General features: G+C 38.6%; 2 protein-coding genes across 2 annotated transcripts in view; one reads left to right on the top strand and one right to left on the bottom strand.

The window, feature by feature from the left end:
* The window catches only part of LOC121650775 (protein FAM124A), a 34,894-nt gene extending 9,470 nt beyond the window's left edge, over positions 1-25,424 (top strand). The window contains exons 3-4 of the mRNA XM_042002499.1: positions 12,195-12,961; positions 23,995-25,424. Of these exons, the coding sequence (XP_041858433.1) occupies positions 12,195-12,961; positions 23,995-24,804 (1,577 nt within the window). The 3' untranslated portion in view covers positions 24,805-25,424. The remainder of the gene's footprint in view (positions 1-12,194; positions 12,962-23,994) is intronic.
* On the bottom strand, positions 13,372-16,598 carry LOC121650776 (E3 SUMO-protein ligase ZBED1-like). Its single transcript, XM_042002500.1, has 5 exons — positions 15,852-16,598; positions 15,421-15,742; positions 14,967-15,119; positions 14,294-14,546; positions 13,372-14,215 (listed from the first exon to the last, which is right to left on the bottom strand). The coding sequence occupies exons 2-5, from the start codon at positions 15,651-15,653 to the stop codon at positions 13,823-13,825; spliced, it is 1,032 nt and encodes a 343-aa protein (XP_041858434.1). The 5' UTR covers positions 15,654-15,742; positions 15,852-16,598; the 3' UTR covers positions 13,372-13,822.
* Positions 25,425-26,591: the final 1,167 nt, after the last annotated feature.

The raw sequence follows: 26,591 nt of genomic DNA, 5'->3' as shown, positions 1-26,591 counted from the left end.
AAGAAATTGAACAGTTGTACCTTATAAAGTGGACACTACTGTAAGTGTAGATTTATTGTCAGTTTTAGATTTATGGCTAATGACTATAACTGTGGTGGTGAATCTATATATGCAATTCTTACATCTCAGAGTCAATTGAAACTGCCTGTTCATTTAAATATGAGTTTGGCTTCGTAAACCCACAAAATTAATCCAAGGTGTGACAGAGTGGTAAGACTTTCATTTAAACTGTTGGTAACACAAACAGAATCGTCTCACTGCGTTGTAACATGAGCTGCAACAATTTAAATAAATTTGCCCATAATTACTAAACACACTTTAAAAATGTGATAACAATTACTTAAATGGCTGTTTTGGACTAATCACACCCATGAGTTTTAGTTGTATTCATTCAGATTTTGTGATATCTGTCTCAGAAGTTTTTGTTGCCTCCCCAAAGCAATGTTTTGTTTGCAGTTTGTGAACTGTGTGTGCCCTCATCCCAGTTGTCCCATGTCTCAGGATATCATGCCTGTGTTACAACACACTGCTGAAAGGGGGTATTAGCTCATGGTTCATCAAATCATGGTGCAAAAAGTATGTTTATCAAACTGCTTTCACTGGTAAAACTATAAAAAGAAATGTGTTTTCTGTCATTAAGTACAATGTGGAAGTGAGAAAATGCTGATTTGTTTCAGCGCTGTGTGTGGCTTCTTGTGTTTGGGTGTGTATGTATTTCTGCATGTCTGTGTGCACTGATGTGTTCATTTTTCAGAGTAGCATGAAGCTTAAGCTTCCCTTTTCTTTCTCCTTCATGCAGTGTGTTTAGGTTTAGGTTTAGGTAGACAGCATTCGCATGTTTATACATGTGGTGGGAACCCCTGACTTTTGACCTCTGACCAGGCGTCAGCCCTCTAGAGACACTGCTGTTATGCTAAACCACCAACATTGCTCTTAAACAGATTTTTTTTAAATGTGCATTCATCTGTTAAAATCAGTAAATTAAATCCTTTCCCCTAAGTACCATAACTACCTTTGTTGCTGCAACTTGCACAAAACTGAACTTATTTTCAAAAACAAGTCCAGACAGGAAGCCACAACAGCACAAAGAGATGGTAATACATCACTGTATATCCTAGAGACTGTGGGGACAACAATTTCTGATGATCTTGACTCTCTATGATAATTAAGTTAGATTATTACAGCTGCCAGAACGTCAACCTTAAACAGCAGGACTGACAATAAGCTGCCAGATGTATTTCAAACAGTCTCATGTATTATTGTTCATGAGTTGTTTCGGTTGGCCCTACATAGATTGGCGACCTGTCCAGGGAGTTCCCTGCCTCTCGTCTGTTAATTGCTGGGATAGACTCCAGCTTCCTTGTGAACCTGAACAGGACGAAGCAGCACAGAACATGAATGAATGAATGCATTAATCGTTTCTGTCAGTTTTAGAGCATTCAAATGAGACCTTGCAATTGGTTAATGCGTATCTCCGTAAATAAAAGTAAGCTTTATGAATTTTTGTGGTCCCGAGCCCAACATCATCATTGAAAATTAGCGTGTATGCCTGGGTCTCTGCCGATTAGAGTTGGAGCTGATAAATGGCTGCAATTACTGCAGTCTTTAGATGTACAGCCGGATCCCAATAAAACGCTTGCCCACTGCCCCCCCTAAAGCCAAATGTTAGTGGGGTTTTTGGACAGTATGTAGGGAGCTCTAAAGTTTGTTTGCTTGTGTGAATGAAGGAGCATGTCACTAAGTGAATGATGGAGCTTTTTTGTGTTTCTTGAGTGATAAAAGGGATCTATGGCACAAAGAAATGAGATAGTGGGTGTTTTTTGCAGATTCTAACTTTTACATCTCAAAATCATAAAAATCATGCAGTGAATTAACTTTTTCCTTAAAAATCCTTAACAAACAGTTATTTGCAATGTGAAGATATAGATGTCTAATGGAGATCTTACTAGAATATGCAGCCTTTCTTTGTCTCTATCTCTGCATAATACAATATTTCCTTCATTTCATGAGCTGTTTGTTTTGAAAGCCAGGACAACTTCACATTCAAATGTGCATGTGAGTATCTGTCAGAGCAAGCAAAATTTTATGTTTACAACTACTAAATAAACCATATTCTTAAGCTAAAAAAGACACAGAGAGGGATAAGATCAAAATCTATATCAGTCAGATCTGTTAAAAGTTTGAGGAGCTCCCCTGGAGTTTTCCCTTTCAGCTGGGGCTCAGTTTCTTGGTATTAGTTACTGCTTAAGTATGACCCTGTAGTTTCCTGAGGTCATATATGAGTCCTCCAGTTGCTCCATGAGGTGTTTATATGTTTGAGCATCTCAAATGAAATGAGCAGTTAATTCCATGGCTGTACATTTCCACCACGGAGCTGCAGCATATCAGTGATAGTCTCAAAAACATATCTCAAAGTTACACTTGAAAAGTTGCATGTCCTCTATTTCCACCACAGAAATCAGGGGCTAAACAAAGTTGTAGGGGGATGTAGTGGGTTTGAACTGGGTCCCCCTGAGTGGCAAAACATTATATATGGCTCCCGCCACTACTTGTGGGACTGGGAGTACAAAAACTGAATATAATATTAAATTAAAGACTGTTGGTCCCAACAGAGATCTTTGTGACCTATCAAAGAATTTGTGGACCATGGACATAAACGTCTGGACAGATATTGGGTTTCCTGATATTTATATGTACTTAATTTCTACACCGATGAAAATTGCCAAGGAATGTCTGAAAATTATATAAAAGTCTGGTCGTACTTCAAAGAGGGATTTGTCAGTGAAATTAATGTAACAAAAACCCAATAAAGACAGGTTTGTACTAACAGTTTTTTATTTTATTCATACTTTTGTAATAAAAAAAAAACTAAGCATGGACGAAATTATACCACAACATCCAGTTTGTTACTAGCAGAACAGTTGGACTCTGGGACATTTACAGAGGTACATTAGTGGGATTAGGCCATCAATCAAATGATAATTGATTTAAAAATTGAAGCAATTTGGAGCTATATTAAAATTTCAAGACACTTACTGTTCAAATTTATTTTCCAGAAGGCATCTGTCGCACCTACAAGACATCTAACTTTCATCCTCATGCAGACCAAACAGCACCATGATACACATTTTTCTATTAAATGCTAAAACAGCAGTAATACATATTCAGGTGGGTTAGTCGCAAAGCTTAATTTAAAGTTAATTTTACTTGATATACATTTCTTAATATATAATATGCTTTAACATTTGTCTTATTTTATGTTGTTTTAATGGATGCTGGAAACTATTTAATTAATTCATATGTGCTCTTGGATTCAATAAGAGTATATTTGCTGTCTTTAGCCCTCAGGTGTAGGTTTTACAAAACATGCCTTTAAAAGATGCTTATCTTGCTAGAAAGGTATCTCATATCTACTAGGTATAGCCAGAACTTAGACTGAAGATAACTCTAGTACTAAAAGTCTTAAGGAAGCAGCACATCTGTTCTTACTGTATTGAGTTGTTGATTGAAGTCCAGTTTGATTAAAAATGTAGTAGAAGATTAACGATGATAACAAGCAGTGTAAAAAATAAACTGATTGAAATAGTTGCCGCAAGTGTTGCGTATACCAAAATTAACCTTGTTGAAAATGTTGTTTCTACTTTGTTTAGCTGTTATATGCAGTATCTTTGAACCCTTAACTCAAGGTAAAGAGATTTTATTTCCAACAGCCTTTCAAGTCTGGATTCTTTCCCCAAACACATAATCAAACAACTTCATTATCTGTTGGTCACAGCAGATGAGCACCCATCCAGCCTGAATGACCCTGTGACCTTTCTGAAATGTGGGTTTTCTTTTTGTTTTGTTTTTATGCGTGCATGTGTGTAAGACAAAGTGAATTTACTGTAGGAGTAATGAATGCTTTTAGGCCTGAGATGGGCTGTAACAGCAGATATGCCAATCAGAAACACACATAAATATACTAATAAAGATGTAAACAGAGGTCATGTAAGATCTAAACAGTATACTGTAGATATATTTATTGCATACAGATTGATTGATTTATACAAATTTACTTGATGGCTAATGTTTAAAAAGAGAAAAAAATGGCGTGAAAGATGTGGAAAAAACTCAGATGTAAGCCATCCAACTTTTAGTAAGCAAAACAAAAGACTGAATTTTTTTTTCTCTGGGAAAGAAATCAGAAATTAAAGGGAAATTTTCAAAAGAGGAACATGAAGTAAAAGAGCATCAAGAGTTTCGTGAGTCTAATGTAGCATCAGAAAGGATGTCATAATTTCTGGAAAATTCCGTATGACTTTGCTGGCTTATTTCCACCACATGTGTTGCAGAAAATTATTGGATTGAAATGCTTATTCAGTATCCCAAATGTCAGAACTCTCAGCAAACCCTTAGACACTGGGAACATACTAAACGAAAACACAAGTGGCTAATCGTAATAGCTCTAACACTTTTAAGAGAGTGCATGGCACTTTGAAGTACTTGCATAGATTTTGATATAAGCTGTTACTCCCTGACACAAGTCTAAATTCAGCTTTAGGGACACATTTTTTTGCCATAGCTATAATTACCAAAGTTTGTGTTTAAAAAAAGGTTTTCTTATTTATGTTTTTTACTCTCAAATTTCATGGTCAGCTTCAGTAATGAGCCCTCCATCACATTTCATCTGTGTGTAACAGAGATCTGAGCATTGACCACCTGTTTGGCTTTCATCTGCACAGACTTGCGTTCAGACAGAAAATGACGCACTGGTCTGTGGAAGAACAACAGCACCGAGTATCCGTTTACACAGCAAGCCTCTCGCAATGACGTCAGTCAAAGTCTTTTCAGTAGTCAGTTTGAATAGCACCTGACTGATCAAGGACCACCTGTAACAGTTCAGCTCTTTCACACTGACACTCACACACACACACACACACTGGAGATACTTTCTCTGTGGTTGAGTGTAGCAGATTCAGACTCATAAATGCACAAATCCAATGTTCCTAAATGCACATCTGCCAAAATGTGACTTGAACCATAAGGCCAACTTGCGGTTAAATATGCTACAGTCAGCTTCTTGTTAATTGAAGCAGTTCTGTATCAGCCTTGTTGTTTATTCTTGATGACAATGAGTAAGTATTTATTAAGTGCACATGGAAGTGGAGCAATAACTATCAGACATTGTGTTGGAGCAGCCAAAGTTGCTGTCAGATCAAATTCTGTTTACTTGTAGTCTGCCGAGTACAGATCACCTGCTGAATCAGTACAATTATAACTTGAGTTTTATGAACTACAGTAAAATGCTTTATTTTCCGCTCTTGAAACCACAGCTGCTGCCAGTATTCTTTGTGTTTCTGGTCTTTTCAGCTAAGTTAAATGTGGCATCGGGTCCAAAGTTTTGACTGCATGAAGACTTCAATGTGGTGATGACTTCCAACTTTAATTTAAAAGATTCCTTCATCGATGAATCAAAGATTTCGATTTGCAGTTGACATCTTATGGGCAACCAGAATCAAACACATGTTAGAGAGTAGTTTCTTAGCAGGTCGTGTAATCTATCTATACACATTAAAGATGCAAATAAAGTAAATTTTGTCTAAACACACACTTGCAAATGCTTTTTTTCTGCCTTGTTAAAACAACTTTCTCCATATATTTTGTAGCTGCGGCTCCAAAAACACACAGTCCAAATTTTGAAATGTAAAACAAAGTCTTTTTAAGAAGATGTACCATGCAACAATCAAAATGTTGCTTCTTCTTCTTCTGCATAAGAATCTTTACAGGGAATGAGATACAGCAAAAGTCACCAGTTTACTTGAAAATAATTTAACTTTAAATCTATTGTGCAAACACATAACATTCACTATTTGAGTAAAAATTACTCAAAATGCTAACACCAAGCTGCCTTGTCCCAGCTCTGTTGAGACAGTAAATGTCACATTGCATTTGTAAACTTGGACTAGTTCCAAAAGGCTTTGGTTTCCCCACTAAGCCTCCTCATCTAATCTTTTTCTTACATCAGTCTGTTTGAACAAGTGGAAGGCAAGCCGGATGCTTTCTGCCAGAGCCTAACCTGTCTAATCTATACGTTTCCCCAGCCTGATACTAACAGCAGGTTTAAGTCATGAATGGTGGCTCCACATTTCAGTCACACTGCTTTTATCTTGTGTGCAACTTCAAGGTTGGTGAAACATGCATACAGAACCCTTTCTATATTTCTCTCTGGAAAGGAACTTTGGAATTCCCTTTGTTTTCAAACCCTGCTTATGTTGCTGTTTAATAGTCATATAAAGCAAAAAATAAGACTGTTCTCCTGACAAACCGCCCTGCTGATTCTCGTGTCAACTTGTGAAGTACGTTGTAATTATTAGCAGACGTGCACTTTTCTTCACTGAAGTGTGAGAAGCAGCTGAGACAGAGATTTCAACAGAAGCTTTCAACTTTAGCCCTCATGTCAGATGACAGCAATACATCATTCGCTTTAACTCTTTTTATTAGAACGGATTGAATTATAGAAAATTTTTATCCATCCATCCACATATACAAAGTAAAAAGTGCTCTTAGATGCTGTAAGAATTGCTGGTAGTTTTCCACTCCTCACCAGTGCTCACTGGAACAGCTTTAGGTTAGCAGCGTTATCCATCAGTCTGTTCACATGCGCAGTCCCAGCTCATGTATGGTTTTGGTTCAGACAGGATTAAAACAGTATAGAAACTGAGGTATAGAAACAGAAAAAAAAAAGCTGAATAAATACTGAGAGATACTTGTGTCATATCTTTTTTTTTTTTTTTCTTGTAAATTTCTGTGCTCACAGCTCCATTCTGGCATTTACTTTGAGCTCTCTGGTAGATTTCACAAACTTAGTGGGTATCTAGTTTATTTAAGAATAAGTTGTTTGAGTATTGACATGAGCTTATGGAAAATAACAGCATCAATTAATCATGTCATGCGCTTGTGGCCCATTAGGAACTGTTTCAGGGGTCAAAACTGGAGGAAAAGCAAAAAAGATGATGGTGTAAGAAGTTTTACAAAGATGAGACGAGGAAAGGGACTGATGCTTTATTAGGAGAGCTGCCATTTTTAAAAGACTAATTTTAGTTCAGTTTTGTTTTCAGTTATTTCTGTTTATAAAATCCTTCCACTTTTGTTGTAATAGCTGTGGTGAGGACAATAATTTAATGCGAACTTTGATCCTTTTAAGCTTTGTTACACATCCTGTTAGCTTATTGGAGACATTGAAAAAGTTATTTCTTTCAGTGGGAATTATAGCTAAACAGCTTAGCACATAATTACTTGTTGTTAGAAATGACAAAAAGTAAGCAGGAAATATTACACTTTATTAAGAACTTTATATTACAGCAAAGGCTTTACATCTTAATTTCCATGGTACAAGTTAGTGAAAGTGATGTATGAGAGCTGGAACTTGCATACATTTTTCTTCCTTTGAGCAGACGACAGAAAAGAGGGCCCCATCTTGAATTTCCCCCCTTCAGCTGCTTTGACTGAGAGCCAAGCTAGCAAAAGCTGTGACTGCTGTACTTGTGCACATCCAAACGCAAACTGAGGCGAGGCTGAGTTTTCACTGCTAATCACTCTCATATGTGGAGGGGCCACTGGAAGGCGTGGTGTTTTATCTCACGTCGTCATCTGCGGGTATGGGCTGCAAGCATGTGTTGCAAAGGTAGAAATCTCTGAGAATTATAGGAGACAAGCCTCTCTGTACATGAGCATGTTTATAGTGTATATTGTGATGGTAGTTATGCACATACATGCTCTGTATGTAGCCAAGTCAGAACACCAGTGTTAGCTCTTAGACTCAAGTGGATTAAGAGCTTAGAGACACACTCCTCCAGAGCTTTACACACAAACCCCTTCATTCCCTTTACATGATTGGGGTGACTTAATCTCTAATTTAGTCTCCTTTTGTCCCTTTAAACCTTATTGCAAAAAGACAGGATTTGCTCAGTTCATTGAATTTTTAAGTTTCATTAAGTGTGCAACAAGTAGCAACTCACTGCATCATCAAGTGTTGGGCTACGGAGTTAAATTTCAATCATATGAGCTTTTCCAAATCTACATCTTGATTTTATACATAAATAAGCTGCAATGAACTTTGCTTCCTTCTGTATTTCTCAGAAAAATCAAAGCTGCATTAATGTCATATATGTATTTTAAAATTTGTTTAGCATCTACTGATGGAAGGTATCTACAAGGAACTGCTGTCTTTTGCAAAGTGTTTAATCAATAATTGAATTTTAATTAAATTATTTAAATACTTAGGGGCTGAGTTATGACGAGGGCAAAACTGCTGCGCTATTTAACATTTGCTGCGCAGTTTTGCTCTGGTTATGTTTCTACGATTAGCGCCTGATCTATTAAGACTGCTCCTGTTATCATTTGCGGAGCAAACAGCAGTATTTAAATGAGGATTTAGCAGCGCTGTTTGCTCTGTCATGTAAGGTTCTGGAGAGCAAGGAAACCGCAAACGCAAAATTAACTTTTATCCGATAGAAGTTGAGAAAAATAAAGGAGACAAATAAAAATATTGCGGAAGTCGAGGAAAAAAATCTAAATGTCACCAGAAATGCTGCAATATAGTTTCATATTCAAGTTCAATTTATTTATAAGGCACACTAACAACAACCTTTAGGAACCAAGGTATTGTACATATAAAAACATGCAAGGAACAAATAAGAAATAATAAAGGTTTAAAAGCTATAAAGAAATAATAATAATAATAATAATAATAATAATAATAATAAAAGACAGGCATGATAAAGTCTTTAAACTTATCCAGCAATTCTAATATTGCAACACTGGATCGTCTCCACAATCCTCTTCTCTGGCATTCTAAATATATTAATATAATAGAAAAAAATGCATTATCTTAGTCGCCTTTCATGGTGTCTGTGCCTCCTCCTTAAAATTATTACTGCAGCCATTGCGCGTATACTGTTGTGCCAATTAGCACCTGCTTTTCAGAAACGCTATTTTTAGAGCAAACATTGCGGGCTACATGAATCCCACTGCTGCGCAAACCAGATTTATTTGCATAGTCTCCTCCCACTAATGTGCACTTTCTGGCCGGAACGCCCATAATGCATATGCAGTAGCTTCAGAAACGCAAAGTGGAGAGCGGCGCAGTTTTGCCAGGATAACTGACGCAGTTCCATGTTTGCGGCTTTGATAGATAAGCTTGGGCCGATTTTAGCGGAGCAAAGCCGTCTGCACCTGTTTTAGTACACGCAAAGCGTTAATAGATCAGGGCCTTAGATGGTAAACTGACAAAAGAGCTGAGTGTAAATCAAAACTAGCACTGTCCCACTTAGATTTATGATTAGTTCTTTGGTTATGAAACAGAATTTAAGCTTTGTTTCTTACCTACCTTGGAAGAAGAAAAAAAAATCTTATATTAGCTTGACATTTCAAGTAAAAAAAATCCCCTTATGCTGATTGTCTGAGTATGAAATCGCTCTGTCTGAGACTGTCACTCATGCAAGTTGCGGAGATTAAGCAGTTTGGATTTGCATTTAGAAGATTTGATAAAAGAACACTTGAATGGAAACAGGAAAAACCGAATAAAAACACAAAAACATTCAAATGTTTGTGTTACGTAAGGACAGGAGAATAATTAACAGAGTTTAATCATTCAGGAAACAGGGAGGGGAAGGAGGAGTAGTCCATGCATGTTGCTACGAGGTCCGACAGGGAATGAATGTGGTGCTGGGGTATATGTAGCAGGGTGAGTGGACTGGATACAGGTGTGGATGATTAGGAGTCCAGAGAGTGACTGGCTGGCAAGGGTGTGGACAATCAGTAATCGAAAGAGTGATTGCTGTGGTGCATGGCTGGAACGGGTGTGGACATGGCAGAACCTGGTGTGGGTGTAACAGCTTGCTTTAGGGAGTATGAAAAAGGAGAATAAAACTAATATAACTTTGAGGGTTGCAGCTGCCATGGATTTAAAAAAGAAGTTGACTCATCGTATTTCCAATCTGAGTTGGCTAAATGAACTTGAATGATTGATTTTCATCTTTCCAGACATGATATATCCTAGATGTCCACTGCAGTTGTTGATTTTGTTTTTTAGTTTAGAATTAGAATAGGATTATATTGTATTGTATTTAAGTGCTTTGAGGTAACTCCTGTTGTGAATTGGTGATATAAATGAGCTGAAGTGACACTGAACCGACTTTTTTAGATCCAGTTGTACAACCCAAAGTTTCAAACTGGGGTTAATGTCATTGGGACAAAAGCTGGTTCTAATGAGACCAGACTGAAATTACCAGGTGTGTGGGCCTAAAGTGTGTGTAAAACTGTCAGTGGCCTCAAACCCCTACATAGATTTGTCTTTGATTTGAATACCAAGCTTTTGGATTGATAAGTAGATGACACTATCAAGACAAAATGGTCAGACACACATATAGAAATATAAGAGCAAAACTAAGATGTTTGGATTGCAGGAGGAGTTACGAGTTAATGAAAGATTTTCAAACCAAGGCTGCAGATGATCTCACCTCTCAGCTTTGGTTTCTTTATTTGTCTAATGAGTCAGTAATTGGACAGTTTGGACAAAGATCCCTGTTGTCCTGATGGACCTCTTTCATGTCAGAAATCTTCCTGCAAGAAGATACTGTTAGATCCTGAAGGAGTCGGTTTAAGGAAATCAAGCTGCTTGAGTGACGGTACAATCTGTTGCATCGAGAACACCCTCACAGATCCTCATCATCCCTGTGTTTGGTGTCTTGATGTGAGCTGATGTCAGGTAGAGACAGACAGTGATTCTAATAGGATCAGGCTGACGTTAATTAACATATTGCTCTGTGCGTCTGTGTGTTTACCCTTTTTCTTTTTTTTTTTTATAACAGATTCAGGTCTGGGAACACAGACCTTGTTTGATCCTGGAGTCTTTATTAGGGAATAAGTTCTCACCTTAATGAGACAAAACACATTTTCTGTAGTACTTGTCAGGTTTGGGGTAAAATGTGTTGTAAGATCAAGTTAAAATCAGGGTTAGATATGATGTCATTGCAATTTGTGTGTGTATGTCACGGGTTGTGGATCTTTCTTGATCCTGTTGTTTTTATCGTCAGGCCAAGGGTTTAATTAGATCTCAGCCTCAGCACATCAGATTCACCATGCTGTTGGCATCATCAGTAACACATACTGTATACAATACAAAACATAATTGATTCAAATTTTATACTGAGCTGTTATTTAAAGCGTGTTTTGCCATTACACCTCTAATGGACATCTTTTAGAAATGTTTGACTGTAACCTGATCGTCACCTTTAGAAAATGTCACCCTTTTGGTCAAACAGAAACTGCTCTTTTGCAAAGACCAGCGGGATCCGTGAGACAGACCCAATCTTTGTTTGGCCTCTTTGTTTTATGGAGGGATTTTGGCAACGCTCAAACACTCTGCTGTACCAAGGATAAGTAGACTGTATGTCCATTCTCAAAGCACAAACGAAATGGGGCAAGTCCCCTGAGAAAGTCAGATAAAGCCCGTAGGAAAAATTCTACAAAAAGAAGAAATAAGCATACGTGGAGAAAAGAGTAGATGGCATGTGTGTGTTTACATGTAACATGCAAGATAAAAAACAGTCTACATACATCTGCTTTGGAAACATGCCAGCACCTGTGTCATGGTGCTGAGCTTTTCCAGGTCAAAGGTTCAGGGAGAGGCTGCACCTGAATGCATCGCTCCTACTGCGGCCAGGAACATTCCTCTGGGCTTCAGTAATGACTCCTAATGGCACTAATGAGCCTCCACAGAGGAGCCCTGCTCCACATGGGTCTGGTGGAAAGGAGGGAAACTGAGAGGGGGGAAAGGTAAACATAAAAATTGTAAAAAAAAAAAAAAAAAGATGGAGCTAGATTTGGATGAGTGAAACTGAGACAGTTGGGTCTGTGAGAAGAGGGAAGGACAGAAGGTAAGGATGGAAAACTTCAAAGAGGAATAACAGCTGTAAAACATCCATAAGAACAACATAACATTTAATGTTTTATCTGGACCACCATCTTAGAACAGCCTGAACTTTTAGTTGCCTTTCCTAAACCATTCCTGACAATATCTTTTTATTGCCAGAAAGCCATTCAACCTTAACCATGATGTATTGCCAGATATTGAAAGAAATCATTTGAATCTTTGCCCATCCTTTTCTTTTTCTGAATCTTTTCTTTTGTTTCTTCTTTGTTTGTTTGTGGAGGTGAGTTATCCATGGGCGAGCTCCAGGATCCATTCCTCGTCAGTGTCCACCTCATTGCTGACCCTGGCCAGGGCAAGTTCCTGCAGCGTGCTGCTGATGCAGTGCTGGCATGGGTTCACCCTGAGCTGCAGCTCTTCAGAGTCTCCGAGAGGGCCTCCGTTTCCCAGCGGCCTCGGTCAAAGCGCCATCAAAACAGCAGCCCGTCTGCAGCATGTCAGCCGGCTATGGCGGTCATTCTCTTTCTACAGGAGGCGTACGGCGGCGGAGAGCAGATACTGATGCTTCACCACACTCTGCAGAGACCACCATGGCATTACCACCACACTGAAAAAGTCAGCAATGGCCGTCGTATGCTGCCAATGACACCTTGCAGTCAGGACTTTTTTACTTTGTCTCCTGGCACGCCACTCTGGGCTGTGCGGCAGGTTCACTATGGAAAGGAAATAGTGCGGTTTACAATTTACTGCCGCCATGAAAATTACCCAGATATGGTCCGACTGTACAAGCTTCTGCTTCAAAGGAGAGTGGCGCAGAAAAAGGATGATTTTTGCTTCTTTGTGGTGTACTCTAACCCCGACATGGAGATCCAATTGTCGTTTAAGAGGCTCCCCAGAGGCCAGAGTCCTGTAGTGCTGGAGTCAGCAGTGATGGAGGTGAGAGTACGGGATGTTGGGGTATTGGTGCCTCTGCTTCCACACCCCTGCAGCCCAATCAGTGAGGTTCGCTGGCAGACAGAAGACTACGATGGCAATAAAATCCTGTTGCAGGTAAGGGTTCATGTTATTTATTTAGTCACTATAACACATAAACTAAAAGCAATACAGCTGCAAATTCACAAAAAAATCTGAAGAAAAATGAAAAGTTTCACAATGAGATGTAAAAGAGATTTTGATTCCAAACAAACAACACATTCATTGGATTTGCAAGCACCTTTTTCTAAAGCATATTTAAATACATCTATTTACAAATCCATCCATCATCTTGAAGGCTGATAAAAAAATTTTTAGTGCTGTCAGACGATTAAAAAAATTAATCTAATTAATTACAGGATTTCTAATTAATTAATCTAATTAATCGCATTTTAATCTCATATCTGCTGACGGCCCCCAAATAAAGAGTTTGAATTCTAGAACACTTGCAGTATAGTGAATGACTAATCAAATAAGAAAAGAGCATATGAAATACACATTTCTTTTATTGCTGACATCTGAAAAGGGCATCTTGCCCAAAATATATACCAAGCTTCATAAAGCAAATTACACTTTCAGTGTTTTTTATAAATAAATAAAATTAAAAAAAATGTCTAGCAAACCTATAAAACGGGTGCATTATTCAAAAATGCAGTGCAAATAAAGTTAATAAAACAATAAATAACACTAGGCACTTAACCAGGTGCTCAATAAAATAAACAACAGCAAAACAAGGATAACATACCTTGAAATGTTTAACATCAAGAACGTGAAGTCAAGAGGCATTACTTGTTAGGAGGACATGACACTGTTTCTAGATAAAAAAAAATAAAAAAAAAATCATGTGGGGCATAACAAACCCAGAAACCCACTACAGAAAGTAGGGCCACAATTACAGGTCCTCAAATCAACCTTCCCTCTTTGCTTAAGTTACAGAATCTAAGTCTCCTTGAGCCAGTTGCTCAGACAAACAAGCTTGTTTACATTGTCTGAGTGTAAGGCTGCTCTCTTCTTTTGTATGATGTTACCTGCAAGAGAAAAGAGTCTCTCGCATGGCACAGAGGTCGCAGGAGTAGCCAGGTATTTGCGAGCAATAGAAGACAGCTGTCCATAGGCACTAGTGTGAGCTGCCCACCACTCCAGTGGACACTCACGCATTCCAATGCAAGGCTCAGCTTTGTAACGGGCTAGCAGCCTCGGCTCCTCCTTGTCCGAGTCAGAGTCTGAAGAACATAGCAGGAGCAGGCTCTTCTTGGCTGCTGGCTCGTCCTCTGTGGGTTGAGCAGGAGCAGGTCCTGCTTCTGCTAGCATCTCTCCAAGCCAGGTCCACACCTTAAAAGATGGAAAGTTAGCTTTTGCTTGACACTTTTTAAACTTCCAAAACACTGAACGTCTCAGTCACCCACATACCTCGTCTCTCTCATCCTTGGGTATGCTCTTCAAGTCCTTGAATCGCGGGTCAAGGGCAGTTGCCATCTTCAGCCATCTGTTGTTGATGTTGGCCTTGCGTGTGTCTAAGTCCTTCAAAAAGGTGGTCTTGAACTTCATCATGTAGCCTTGATCCTCATCAGTGGGCTCCATAACACGTTTAAGATGGCAGAGTGCGGGGAGCACCACAGAGCATGACACATAAGACTCCCCTCCCAGGAGCTCCGTCACATACCTGCAGTAGAACAAATACAGGGCAATAATGAACTCATATCCATTAGTGGTATTGTGGGTGTGTGTGCATGTGTATGTGTGAGCTAAAGTGTGAGTAAAAGGTGTATGGGAGGGAGGGGGATATGAGTGTATGAAAAGTGCAGAGAGAGGTGAGGTCTGTTTGTGTATTTGTGTGTAAATGAGTAGAGAGTATGAGAAGGATGGGAGATATGAGGTTTGTGAGTGAAGATAGAGAAAGATGTAGGAAGGAGCAGAAGAGAAAATTAAAGGAGAGAGAAGAATTGTGTGCAAGAGTGAGAAAGAGAGAGAGTTGTATGACACAGAGGCAGAGCTGAGTGTATAACAGGTGGAAGAGAGAATGAGAGGTGAGGTGTGCGAAAGGATGTGTATATGTGAGAGAGAGCGACAAAAAGGGACATACCTGCAGGGTTCAAGAACATCCTCCAGCTTCTGTAGTTTGACACACTCTAGGTTGGTCAGTGTGGCCAGGTTGTGCTTCTGTTGAGCCAAAGTGGTGTTCACAGCCTCCTGGTTCCGTAGGTACCGTGAGACCATTAAGAGGGTTGAATTCCATCTTATAATAAAATGAAACAAAAACTGCATTAGTCCCACAAGGGGCTTTAGCTTTTGAGAAACACATTGTACAATAGTTAAAGCACACACACACACACACATTGTTACTGTTGTTATTGGTATTTTTATTGTTTACGTTATTTATATTTTTTATAGATGTTACTGTTATTTTTATTTTTTCAGCCCCTTTGAGACAATGTTTGTTGCAATATTGGGTTTTACAAAAATTAAAGTGATCGATTTATTGACACACACACACACTTTAGGAGCAAAAAACTATAGATAGTAGTGGACAGTCTCACCTTGTGGATACGTCTTGAATCAATGGCTCTCTGGCTTGTCCGAGGGCTGCCTGCTGCTGGTGCAGTTCTTCTGTGCTGGCAGGGCTGTGCTTGAAGTGTCCGACTATTTTGCGGCACTTTGCCAGGGCGGTGTCAAAGCTGCTGTCCTCAAGGCAAATTGTAATGGTTCTTTGGAGCATATGAGCTGCACATGGAATATGCTCGTAAGGCATCCGGCGTGCTGCCGCGACCATGGTTCTTGCGCTATCAGTCCCGATGGTTGACACTTTGCTTTCTATTTTCCAGTCCTTTATCACAGCTTCAAACTGCTCGGCACACGCATCTGCATAATGGCGGGTCGTTGTTTTGCACACAGTTAATGCAAAAGATTTAAGCTTCCACTCACTATCGATTAGATGTGCTGTGACCCCCAAATAATTATGGTTGCTCACCGACGTCCAGTGATCTCCTGTTAAGGACACATGGTTGCTTGAACCTGCCAACAGTTCTTCTTTTGCTTTCCTTTCATCACTATACAACTGATGGATTTTTTTTCATTACCGTACCTCTCGAAGGTAACCTGAATGTTGCATCCGACGACGCTATCTGAAACGCCTCATTTAGCCCCTCATCTTCCACGATTGAAATTGGCCTGCAATCACCTGCTATCCACTTAGCGATCGAGTTTGTCAGTTTATCTGTGGTGCCTTTGCTTAGTCGTTTACCATAGTCTGTAAGTTTGGGTTGGCGAAGAGCGCTAGAAGTACTAGCAGTCGCAACGTTAGCGCTGGAACCTGCCCAAACATGTTTAGCGTTTAAATGATAAGTCAGGCTAGAGCAGCTTCGATGAAAAGCAAATTCTTTTCTACATAAGCTACAAATAACCGTGTTTTTGTTGACTGTCCCATCTGCGTTCTTCTTGTAAATAAACTTGCCGTTCAATGGCCCCAGCAAAGATTGGCTCGCATCACCTGCACTCTTCTCCATTTCTCTGTGCTCACCTCAGCCCGCTCTGTTTGTTGTATGGACTAGCCTCTACTAACGGCGCATGAAGTGACGTAACCAGTCGCATGTTCGGGGGTCAAAGTGGCCAACTCTAAAATGTTCGAATTGCATAATTAATCGTGCGTTAAAATTTATAACGCGTTATTTTACGCTCTAATTAATTGATCTAATTAACGCGTTAAAATGACAGCCCTAAAAATTTTATTATACTTATGTCATGCTGATTACATAGCAATAAATGCTGCTGGAGAGCTTGTCGGAGAGCAAATAAACTCTCTTGTAAAGAGGTAGACTTGCAGAAAATAAATATTACTTGGTGGATATCAGTTTCAGAGGGGATATATGTCCAGGCAGTGTGACATAAGTAGTTTGGAAAGTTAAAGCTGATTATGCTACAGTCCATTACTGGGATTGGAGTAACAACGAGTGAAACAGTGAGCTAATCCATCATGACAAAGGACCATATGCATGATGCTTAAGGGCCACCTGGACTTTGTGGAAGTCCTGTTCTTCTACAAAGTAACACAAATGCTTTATATATCTGCTCAAACAGTGAGAACACAACTTTTTATCAGCTGTTGAATCAGTCAGTAAAACAAGCCTTACACGGCTGTTTGGTGAATATGCAGAGTAGGAGTTCCATGTTCTGGTCTGGCTCTTCTGATATTTTTACTCCACTGACGATTTAAATTAGTCCTGTTGAGATATTGTGAGAAACACATCACCAGTTTTAACTCTTTCAGTTTTATGCTTATAGATGCTAATCTTGGTTTTTAGTTGGTGTTTTTGATCTAACCAGACAGACTGTAAATATCAAAATACCAGACCAGAAAAAGATCCTTTGCAGACAATGCAGATCATTGCATATGACTTCTAAACTCTGTCATGTTCAGTAACTCCTTAAGTTGTGAAAAATCTGAACTTATTTACACTGCTGAATGTTTCATCAGAATTTTGCGAAGCAGCAGCTGTAGCTTCAGGTCACTATTCATAGACTGAATAGTATTTATTGTAGTCTACTAATATTAGAGCAGCACCCAGATTAAAGTGTTGGTTGTCATGTGCTTCAATAGTCTGCTTTTATCAGTTATTTTGTTATTGTTTTTTGTTGTTGTTTTGCCATTGTATTATTCTTAATTTTCTTCTTTTTTTGTTGATTCTTCTTTACATGATATCACACACTGAAGTATTTATTAAATGAATAATTATTTTCCATTTTTAATCTATAAACATCAGCAGAGACAGCCATCACAAACTCTTACTGTAGCAGCCAGGATATAAACAGTTTAAAATGAAATTTAATTTTGAATTCTGTATACAGATCTAGAAGGAAGTAAAGAAATTCTACCAGATCCCCTTGCTGCCGCAGTAAATATTGTCCAGCATCTCCACATTCTCTTCAGTACTTTTGATACCACTGGAATACAAGTGTAGAATATGGAAATATACTTTAAAGCAAAGTACTGATTACTGTAATAAAATTCAAATTTGAGGATTCATTATTGGATGTCTCAAAGCACAAAGGCCACCCTGAAAATTGGACTTGACAATTCTTCTAAGGGACATATTTGTTCTTCTCTAACATTATTCTTAACATAAGCTGGACGTGAATTAGATTTAGAAGCAAAAAAGGTGTGTTTAAATATGATTGTATCATTTTTATAATGACATAATTTTGCATAATTTCATCTAACAGTGTGCTTAGGGACTTACTATAGAGACACATTTTGACTCCAGGTAACTATCTGCTCCATGTGTTGCAGCTGCTGCTGAGAATGTTGTAAACAGCAAATTTGAAGTTACTCTGCTGAAAAAACGAGAAAACAAGAAACTTTTCTAGAATTTACATTTTGTTTAAAAATATAGTGTTATGGTCAATTCGTCTGTGAGCCAGAATCAGTCAATAATATCAGCTCATCAACATATATTTCAGTTTTTTTTAATTTACTATAAATCCACTTTTTTCTTGGCTTTATTAATTGTTTTCACAGAAATTAAAAATGTTAATTTCCAGAACTTAAAGTGATGTTTTGAAGTGCCTCCTACAGTCTGAACAGTATCATAAAATCCAAAGATGCTGAGTTAGCCATTAAATATGCCAAAAAGAAGCAGCAGAATATACTTAAACTTTAGTGTCTGGAGCAGATAAATACTGTGTATCTTTTGTTCAGACCAAAAAATCAATGATAAATTGATTATGGAAACATTGGCAGGTTTATTTTCTACCAGCCTACTGATCAGCAAAGGACTGAATCCTTTAAGTTTTAATGGATATAAAGATTTGGAAACTAATCCATCAGCCCCAGTAAAACCACAGATGAAGAATGATGTTTATTAATTCAAATCTAACCAAGGGGTCTTGCCTCTGCAGCATTGTGTAGTTGAGAATTAGTGCTCAGCTGTAGTGGTTTTGGCTTGCTGAGGGCAGATATCCGGCTGACCTGGCTTATCCCAAGACAACTAATGCTTACAACAGTAAGGTTCTGAGCATTGCCAAGTCAGCAACCTCGTTACCCAGCACCCCCTGCTGCGGCTGCTCACTGGCAATGTAGCATAGTGTCTTCACAAAAAAACTGGACACACCATGTCGTGCCATATTAGCTTACTGAGGCTCACATTCTTTCACCCAAACATGCACAGAAATTTTTATAGTAAACATTGAATGTGTGCAGTTGATGTGTGGCCTCTTTGGGATAACAACACTCTCATAAACTTGCCCTTCTTTGGCCTCCTCTGAGTATCATTAAGTTTGAAATGACAGTCTGGACAATTCACGACAGTACTTACTCCTTCCTTCTTTCCTGTGTGGGAGAGCCAAGTATGCAGCCATACAACCACTTCATGGCTCAGAGCGAAGGAAATTCATAGAGGAGGGAAGACAAAGTGAAGGAGAGAAAAAGATAAACAGGATGAAGAGGATTGCGGAGCAGAGAGAAGAATGAAGACAGAGGGGAAAGGTGGTTTGGGAAAAGAGCCAACTTTGAGACATTGAGAAGGAGTGTGGAAAACACAGGGGGTTTCACCACTTTTCTCTACACACATACATATTAAGTCTTGTGAGGACACCTAAAAGTTTCTTATTCATGTCAAAGTATCAGCATTGGATTGCACCAGCTATTTATACATCCATAACAAAGAAAGATGCTCCAACTCGCAAATTTATTGAAACTTCTGCAGTGTTTCAGTCAGCAAAGACTTGTGATTTGTTGCTGCAGCATCACAGGCTGGATTTGCTTTCATAACAGTTTAAAAGATGCATTTCATATCTCTAAGTCAAGATGTTAAGTTGCCCTTATTCATGCTCTGTTGCTTTTTAATTGCTTAATTTACAACCACATTATCATCTAATTTATCAAGAGCAGCAGATAATGAGTGCTGCAGCTTCTCACTTTTTAGAACCTCCACTTAATAAAACTCTTTGTTTTATTTGCTTTATTTGTTTAAAAAGCTTTGTTCTGCTCTGCATGATACAAACTCTGTGGTCAGTCAGATTTCAGTGTTATTGGTACACTTTTTCCCCACATACCAAAACTATCACTTGATAGCAATACAAAAATATCTAAAGAGATATTTTAAAAGCAATGATTTATGACATAAGACATTAGGCTGTAGAAGGGCAAAAATGTGTGCATAATACAAGAAAAAAAGACAACTGGAGGACATATATAATGCCCTCAAGACAAAATTTTCTGAGATATTCACCAAAACAATAAAGTCCTGATGTGTCCACTTTATAGAATGTGTAGTTTTAAACTGATAAATGTGCCTGAAACTACCCTGCACTCTTGCACACACAAGAGATGTTTAAAGGAAGAATGGAACAAGATAACACCTAAATAGCATTGTGAGAAGGAGTGTTAATAATATAAACTAGATAAAACTTCACTGTTCAAGTTCATTTGGAATAAATTGCAGCCCTGACTTGAAAAAAAAGAAGAAAAACCAAGAAGTATCTTGACTATAAACTGTCTCCAATTAAATTAAGTCAGAGGAAGTAAAGAATCACAGTCTCTTTTTTGCAGTAGAATGAACAGTTATTTGAGCTGAAAATTTCTCTGAAAATCTCCGAAACTGTCCTCTGATGGACCGGCAAGCCCTCCAGGGGGTACTCTACCTCTCACTTGATGGCAGCTGGAAGGGATTAAGCATGGATTGGAAAATAACTGAATGAATTTCTAATATTTTTTAGCTCTCACATTATTCAGACAAATATAAAGTTATAGTTGGGATGTAGTGGATTATATATCTTTATGCATAAGAAGCAATACAGTCTTACATTTGAAACATCAGATGTTAAATGAATCATCTAAATTATTAAATCAGCCGAATATTTCAAACTAACTTAGGGTAACAGGTTGGAAGAATGAATCTTACATTACTGGTTTCATCATGATCACCAAGAACATTTATTAATTCTGCAAATACAGCCTCAGATTTTCCCTGAAATTACTTCAGCTTCTTGCAAAAACCTTTTAAGTCACATCTCAGCTCTTCTCTTGTTCTCAGGGAAGTTTTGCCTTTGTGATATTTATTGTTGTTTCAGCATATGGAACCTGCATACTTCTTTCCACCCCAATGCTCTTGGTAATAATTGTCTTGAGACTGCAGTGGGGAAAGTTATTGCTTCTGCTTGCATTGTCTGTTTGGAAAGTCCGATGACAGAACCAACATGGAGAAACTATCAGTGAGACAAATGGAGCTGTGCAACAGAGAAGGAAATCATAGACAAGAACCTGAACTGACTGAGTAGTGCTATATATATCACTGCAGCTGCTTTACATGTTAAAAACATGAGCATTTCCTCATTTATGTCAGAATCATGTGTTTTGTGCTTCCAGACCTGCCACTATATGGAGGATAATTGTCTATAGATTTGTGTTATGTCTCAGATTTTCTGAACAGCAGTCTCTGTCTTTTAAGACCCTTTGGTCCATAAATGGAGGTGGTAAACACATGGGGCTCATCGGGATGATGATGACTTGTCCAGCTGCTTGTATGATTCATAAAGTGGACAACTTGAGAACTGGGAGCATGTGGAGGATTTTGTAAGCCCCGGGTTCCCTTCTACTGCTTACTTCTCCAGTTTGTCACATGAGGAGCACCTTGTTGCATGAAAACCTCACAGATGGAGGTCAATAGTTTTTGTATCCCTTGTGACATTGTATTTCAGCACATGTATAGAATATAAAGTGAGTAAATCCCTCACTATTGACAAAGAAAATTTGGATTCCTGCAAATGCATTGGCTAAGATTGAATTTTACAGGAAAAGTAACACTTAACAATCTTAGTAAATTTGCTCCAAAAAGATTACAACATTCTAATCTTGAAAGATCAAAAACACACCTGTTATTGCAATGAAACCAGAGAAAAGCACAGTAGAGGTTTTCAAAATTTAGCTGACTTGTCATGATGGACGATATCGAAACATGCACCAGTGAAGAGGTTTGTCAGGCTGAAACGGAACCTTTCAGGCCTGGTTGGCCCATTGGATACCTGAAACTACTAGTAATGGGACCATCTGTGGTAGTGGAAGCAAAAAGATGCTTGTGGGAAAAGTTGTGAAGGATCAAGATGAAAGATGGATCGTGTCAAACAGGTTCTGTCAGACAGCCCAGGAGGGAAAACCAGGCCTTAGACTATAGAGATATGGCTAGCTGAAATAAAATCTTGTGTCATCAAGAGTAAGTAAAAAAATAGGTTTATGGTCAGATTATGTATGTTTACAGTGTGAACTTGCAGGCAGTTTTCACCTGATAGTGTCTGTGATGTGTAATCTCGGTTATTCAGAAAACAACCTCGCCAGCATGCAATCTGAAACTGAACACAAGGACAATGTTATATCTCATTTCAGGAATGAAGTGGATATTAATGGCTTCCCCATCTTTTATGTTGTCCTTTAGTCATTGATCAGATTTACATTGATGTTATTCACAGCTTCATAAATATACTATAAACTCTTAATGGTTACAACAGAAGATCATATGATCTTTATGAAACTTTAGGTAGACTTAAATGCTTCTGGTTGAAATCAAGTAAAGAATTACACTACTTACTTGCAATCGTTAAAGTGTAACTTTCTGCAACATACTTCTTAAACTTGGAATAAAGCAAACAAATAGTAAAGTTTCCAATGACTAAGACAGAGAGGATTCCTGTAAAGAGTATTTCCTTCTCACAACCTCCTGAGACATGTTGCTGCAGAAGCGCCTCAGACTGAGAAGCATGCATGTTGATAATGAGAATATTTGTGTACATTTTTCTTGCCTTTCACTCAAGCGGTCTGGGAACCATACCGTTGCTGCACTGTATGACTCGAACTTGCCTATCGGAGGTGCTTTCATATGCTTTCATAGTGTTAGAAAATTAATGCATTAAAGCATGAGAAATGAGTTAACTCATGAGTGTGATGCTCAACAGACTCATTTTCCAAATCTTTCACAGGTCATTAGAAAGCAGTGGAACATCCACTGCCTGAAGTTAAGTTTTTAGAAAACAGTCCTCAGACAAAGTACTCTGTATTTTGGTTTGAGACTTGAAGCACTCGCCCCTCACCTCCCATGCAGACTCTCAGAGAAAGAAAACACCAAAGCCTGTTCAAATAACAATAGAAACTGGGAAACACTAACACAGGCTCTCTGACCCATGGTGTAATTTCATCAGTTAGTCTGAGAAATCTTTTGTTTAAAGGTCTCAGAATAACTCAGCAGGTCCAAAGCACCATTGGTGGCTGAAGTAGATGTTGTTGGCCTGTTGGTAGAATATGTTAGATCTGGGAAATTAGATGGAATTTGGGTAAGTCTTGCTACTTATATGCACACACGATAGCAATGAGATTCAAGTGAGGATTAAATGCATACAGAGGTTTACAGCATCTGCTCCTTCCTTCTCCTTCCTGCAACTTCTTAAACTCAAGTCTCCTCTTGCATTGCGTAAACTTATCAAAAAATCTAAAAAACAAAAAGAAAACGCAGAAAATTATTTTAAAGCTCTGCAAGCGTCTTCTTCTTCTCAAGTCTATGTTTTAATGTAAGACTACAGAGCTCTTTATCAGCAGGCTTTTTAAAAGGCGGGATAATGGGGGGGGGGGGGGGGGGGGGGGGGGGGGGCACACATGTAAATAATAAAAATATTAACAACTGCAGTCCATTAAGATGAACCAGTTCCAAGCCTCAACTATTTCTTATGCTGTCAGGCATTACTTCACTCTTTATGGCAAAGGGCCACTATTAATGTTAAAAGTTCCACTTTAACTTTTCCAGCTTCAATAGGTCAAAAGTTTTATAATAAAAAAATTGTTTTGTTTTTGGTGTATGCAGTTTTAGAATTTATCAGATTTCTCATCTATGCAAAGCCATTCCGTTTTCTCTTGATACATAACTAACATGCAAGACTTAACTTGCAATGAGTAGTATATAGCTGTAAATGTACTCCACCTAGTCATTTACAAGATTTCTTGATTTTTAATGAGAACAGTTAAGAGATTATAATCGTAGAGTAAGATTTTTACAGGTCCTGTTCTGTATAGACTGTACACTTTATATTAGTAGTAAAAACATACTCTCACTGCTTTTCTTTTCTTTCATGCTCAGGTCCAAGGTGCATACTTCAGGCACAGACAGGATCCCTGCCACATATCATCCACTGCTGCTGAATCTGCTTCAGCTCCATCCACTTTTATCCGCAGCACCACCTCCCACAGAAACCGCCGTCACCATCACAGGGTGACATCCCGTCCCAGAGTCCACCAGACCTCTCACAACTCCCTCCCTTTGGCCTGTGAGGAGCAGGAAGAGGAGGAACAGTGGTCTGACCATCCTGACAACTGGAGGTCCCAGTGGAGGGGCCCCCGGTCAAGCTCCATCTTCTCTCTACCCAACATGGGCTCAGGCAGCTCCTACTCCACCTGTTCCTCGCCTGGTCCTTCTTCCACCCCCCATACTAGGAGCCACTCCTTTAAAAGGAGCCCCTCCCTCATTCCATTCCGGCTCAATGTGGACACACTAATTGGTGCAGAGGAGACAGATGTGGACACAGGAAACAAGGTGGCTCCTGGCAGCAGTGTTGACCTTTCCGTGGTATCTGCATACATCAAATCAAGCCTGCCCCAGACTCCCCGGCCACTGTCTGCTCCACCAGAAGACGTAGGACCCCCACTCTCTCCTGTCGTCCCAGAAAACTCCTACAAATCAGCCACGCTGGGCCGAACTCCGAACAGCTTCTTCATCAAAAGCACTCCCTCTGCTGTGCTGGAACTAGATCCCCAAAGCAGCAGTTTGAGCATGAGTGCTGCTCCGTCCTCAAGTGACATTTCAATAAACCAGTCAGACAGTTGCAGCATTATTAGTGTTCCAGCTGAGGAGACAGACAAGGTAGAAGAAGACCAAGAATTCTACATTTGATTACCTGTTAGCCAAGAAGACTTAATCTTCAGCGCTGTCAGTTATCACTTCTACTCTGCCCCCTGGTGTTTGATAGTAAACCTGCAGGAACGTGACAAACTGGAACAAAGTATTGTCTGTGAATGTTGCGTTTTCTTGTGTGTAGATAAAAGCTTTGTAAATGTCGAGTGATATATTAAACTCTTAATGGACCAATCACAACTGTGTACAGAAACACTATTCAATAAAATAACATTAATTCTCTTTCATGTGTGAAATTCAATATGTTTTGTTTATTTAGATGGTTAAATGGAAATGTCAGTTTGTAATTTATATGACATTATTGGCTTTATGTATGTATGTACACTTACCGGCCACTTTATTTTCTACACCTGTTAAATTGCTTTTAAAACAAATAGCTAATCAGCCAATCACATGGCAGCAACTCGGTGCATTTAGGCATGTTGGCAAGATGCTGACAGTGGCAGTGCTCAGGAGAATGGGCAGACTGGATATTCTCTTGTCACACTTTGGGCACCGTAGTAGCAACTGCAAACTGCTTAAATGCCACAACCTACAACATCATTGTTGCTGGCCATGTTCATCCTTTCATGACCACAGTGCACAATCTTCTGATATCTACTTCTAGTCAACAAAGCTCAAATCTCTTTCTAACTTTCTTCAGCAATTTATCTTTTGGCTTAATAAAGTATTTTGATTCTGAACATGACAGTTCACTGTACTCAAATTTCTCCACAGTAACCAGATCTCAATCCAAAAGAGCACCTTTGAGATGTAGTGGAACAGGAGAGTCTCATCATGGATCTGTGCTCGACGACTCTGGAGCAGCTGTGTGATGCTATCGTGTCAATATGGACCAAAATCTCTCTTAAACATGTTTCCAACACCTTGCTGACTCTATGCAATGAAAAATCAAGGCATTTCTGATGGCAGAAGAAGTCTAACCTGGTACTAATAAAGTGGCTTATGAGTGTACTGCAGGTTGTGTTCTGGGTGCCGGATAAACATTAAGGCTTCTCTCCCTGCTTGGTTTGATCTTTACTAACAAGAAAAATGAGACTTAAACCACATAACATTGGATCTATTGAACAAATATATTTAACATTTATTGTCACCTTCTAACAAAAATTCAGAAAACTGATTTAATATATTTAGTTTTTATTGCATGTCAAATCTGTAAGAACCCAAAGTAAAAAAAAAACAACAACAAAAAACTATAACAATTTAAAATATTTAATAAAATGATAATAAAAAGATAAAAAATATAAAAATTTACAATTATAAAAACAATTTTCAAGTAATAAATTATAATATAGATAGTAATAAAGCAGTAAATAGGCATTCACCTTATTTTCCATGTCAAACAAACATAAGCTATCAATCAGAATTGGTTGTATAGATTTACTAATGTATTGACCCAGTTTTCCCAGTTTAAGGCCTGTGTCACCATTCAAGTGACTTTAAAACAACTCCTGTGCTGTTGACATGGGAAACAAAGTAGATGCTATTTTATTGCTTTATCATTATATATATTATAATTTATTATTATTTGCAATTTACTTTTATAATGTACATTTTTCATTATTCTTTTTATCATTCCTTAGTAAATAAATTGGAGCAAAGCAACAGTCTGGAAATGTGCCACTGTGTGTCAACATGTCACCTTCGGCTACCTTTCAGTCACAGTTTCTGACAAGTTTTGTTGTAAAAGAAACAAAGCAGAAACAAAAAAGACAGAAAAATATGTGTATAAGAACAACTTTATTAGTAATCCCTGTGACCCTGAA

The sequence above is a fragment of the Melanotaenia boesemani genome, chromosome 12 (genome assembly GCF_017639745.1).
Source record: "Melanotaenia boesemani isolate fMelBoe1 chromosome 12, fMelBoe1.pri, whole genome shotgun sequence".
Classification (NCBI taxonomy): domain Eukaryota; kingdom Metazoa; phylum Chordata; class Actinopteri; order Atheriniformes; family Melanotaeniidae; genus Melanotaenia; species Melanotaenia boesemani.
Note: the sequence above shows the minus strand (reverse complement) of the source record. Positions and strands in the feature narration are given on the sequence as shown.

Excerpts from the sequence above, each read along its gene's own strand:
- LOC121650776 (XM_042002500.1), bottom strand. The coding sequence starts at position 15,653 with ATGGTCGCGGCAGCACGCCGGATGCCTTACGAGCATATTCCATGTGCA. Across the intron at positions 15,120-15,420 it reads ATTCAAGACGTATCCACAAG|ATGGAATTCAACCCTCTTAA; the intron begins GTGAGACTGTCC and ends TTTTATTATAAG. Across the intron at positions 14,547-14,966 it reads GATGTTCTTGAACCCTGCAG|GTATGTGACGGAGCTCCTGG; the intron begins GTATGTCCCTTT and ends GTTCTACTGCAG.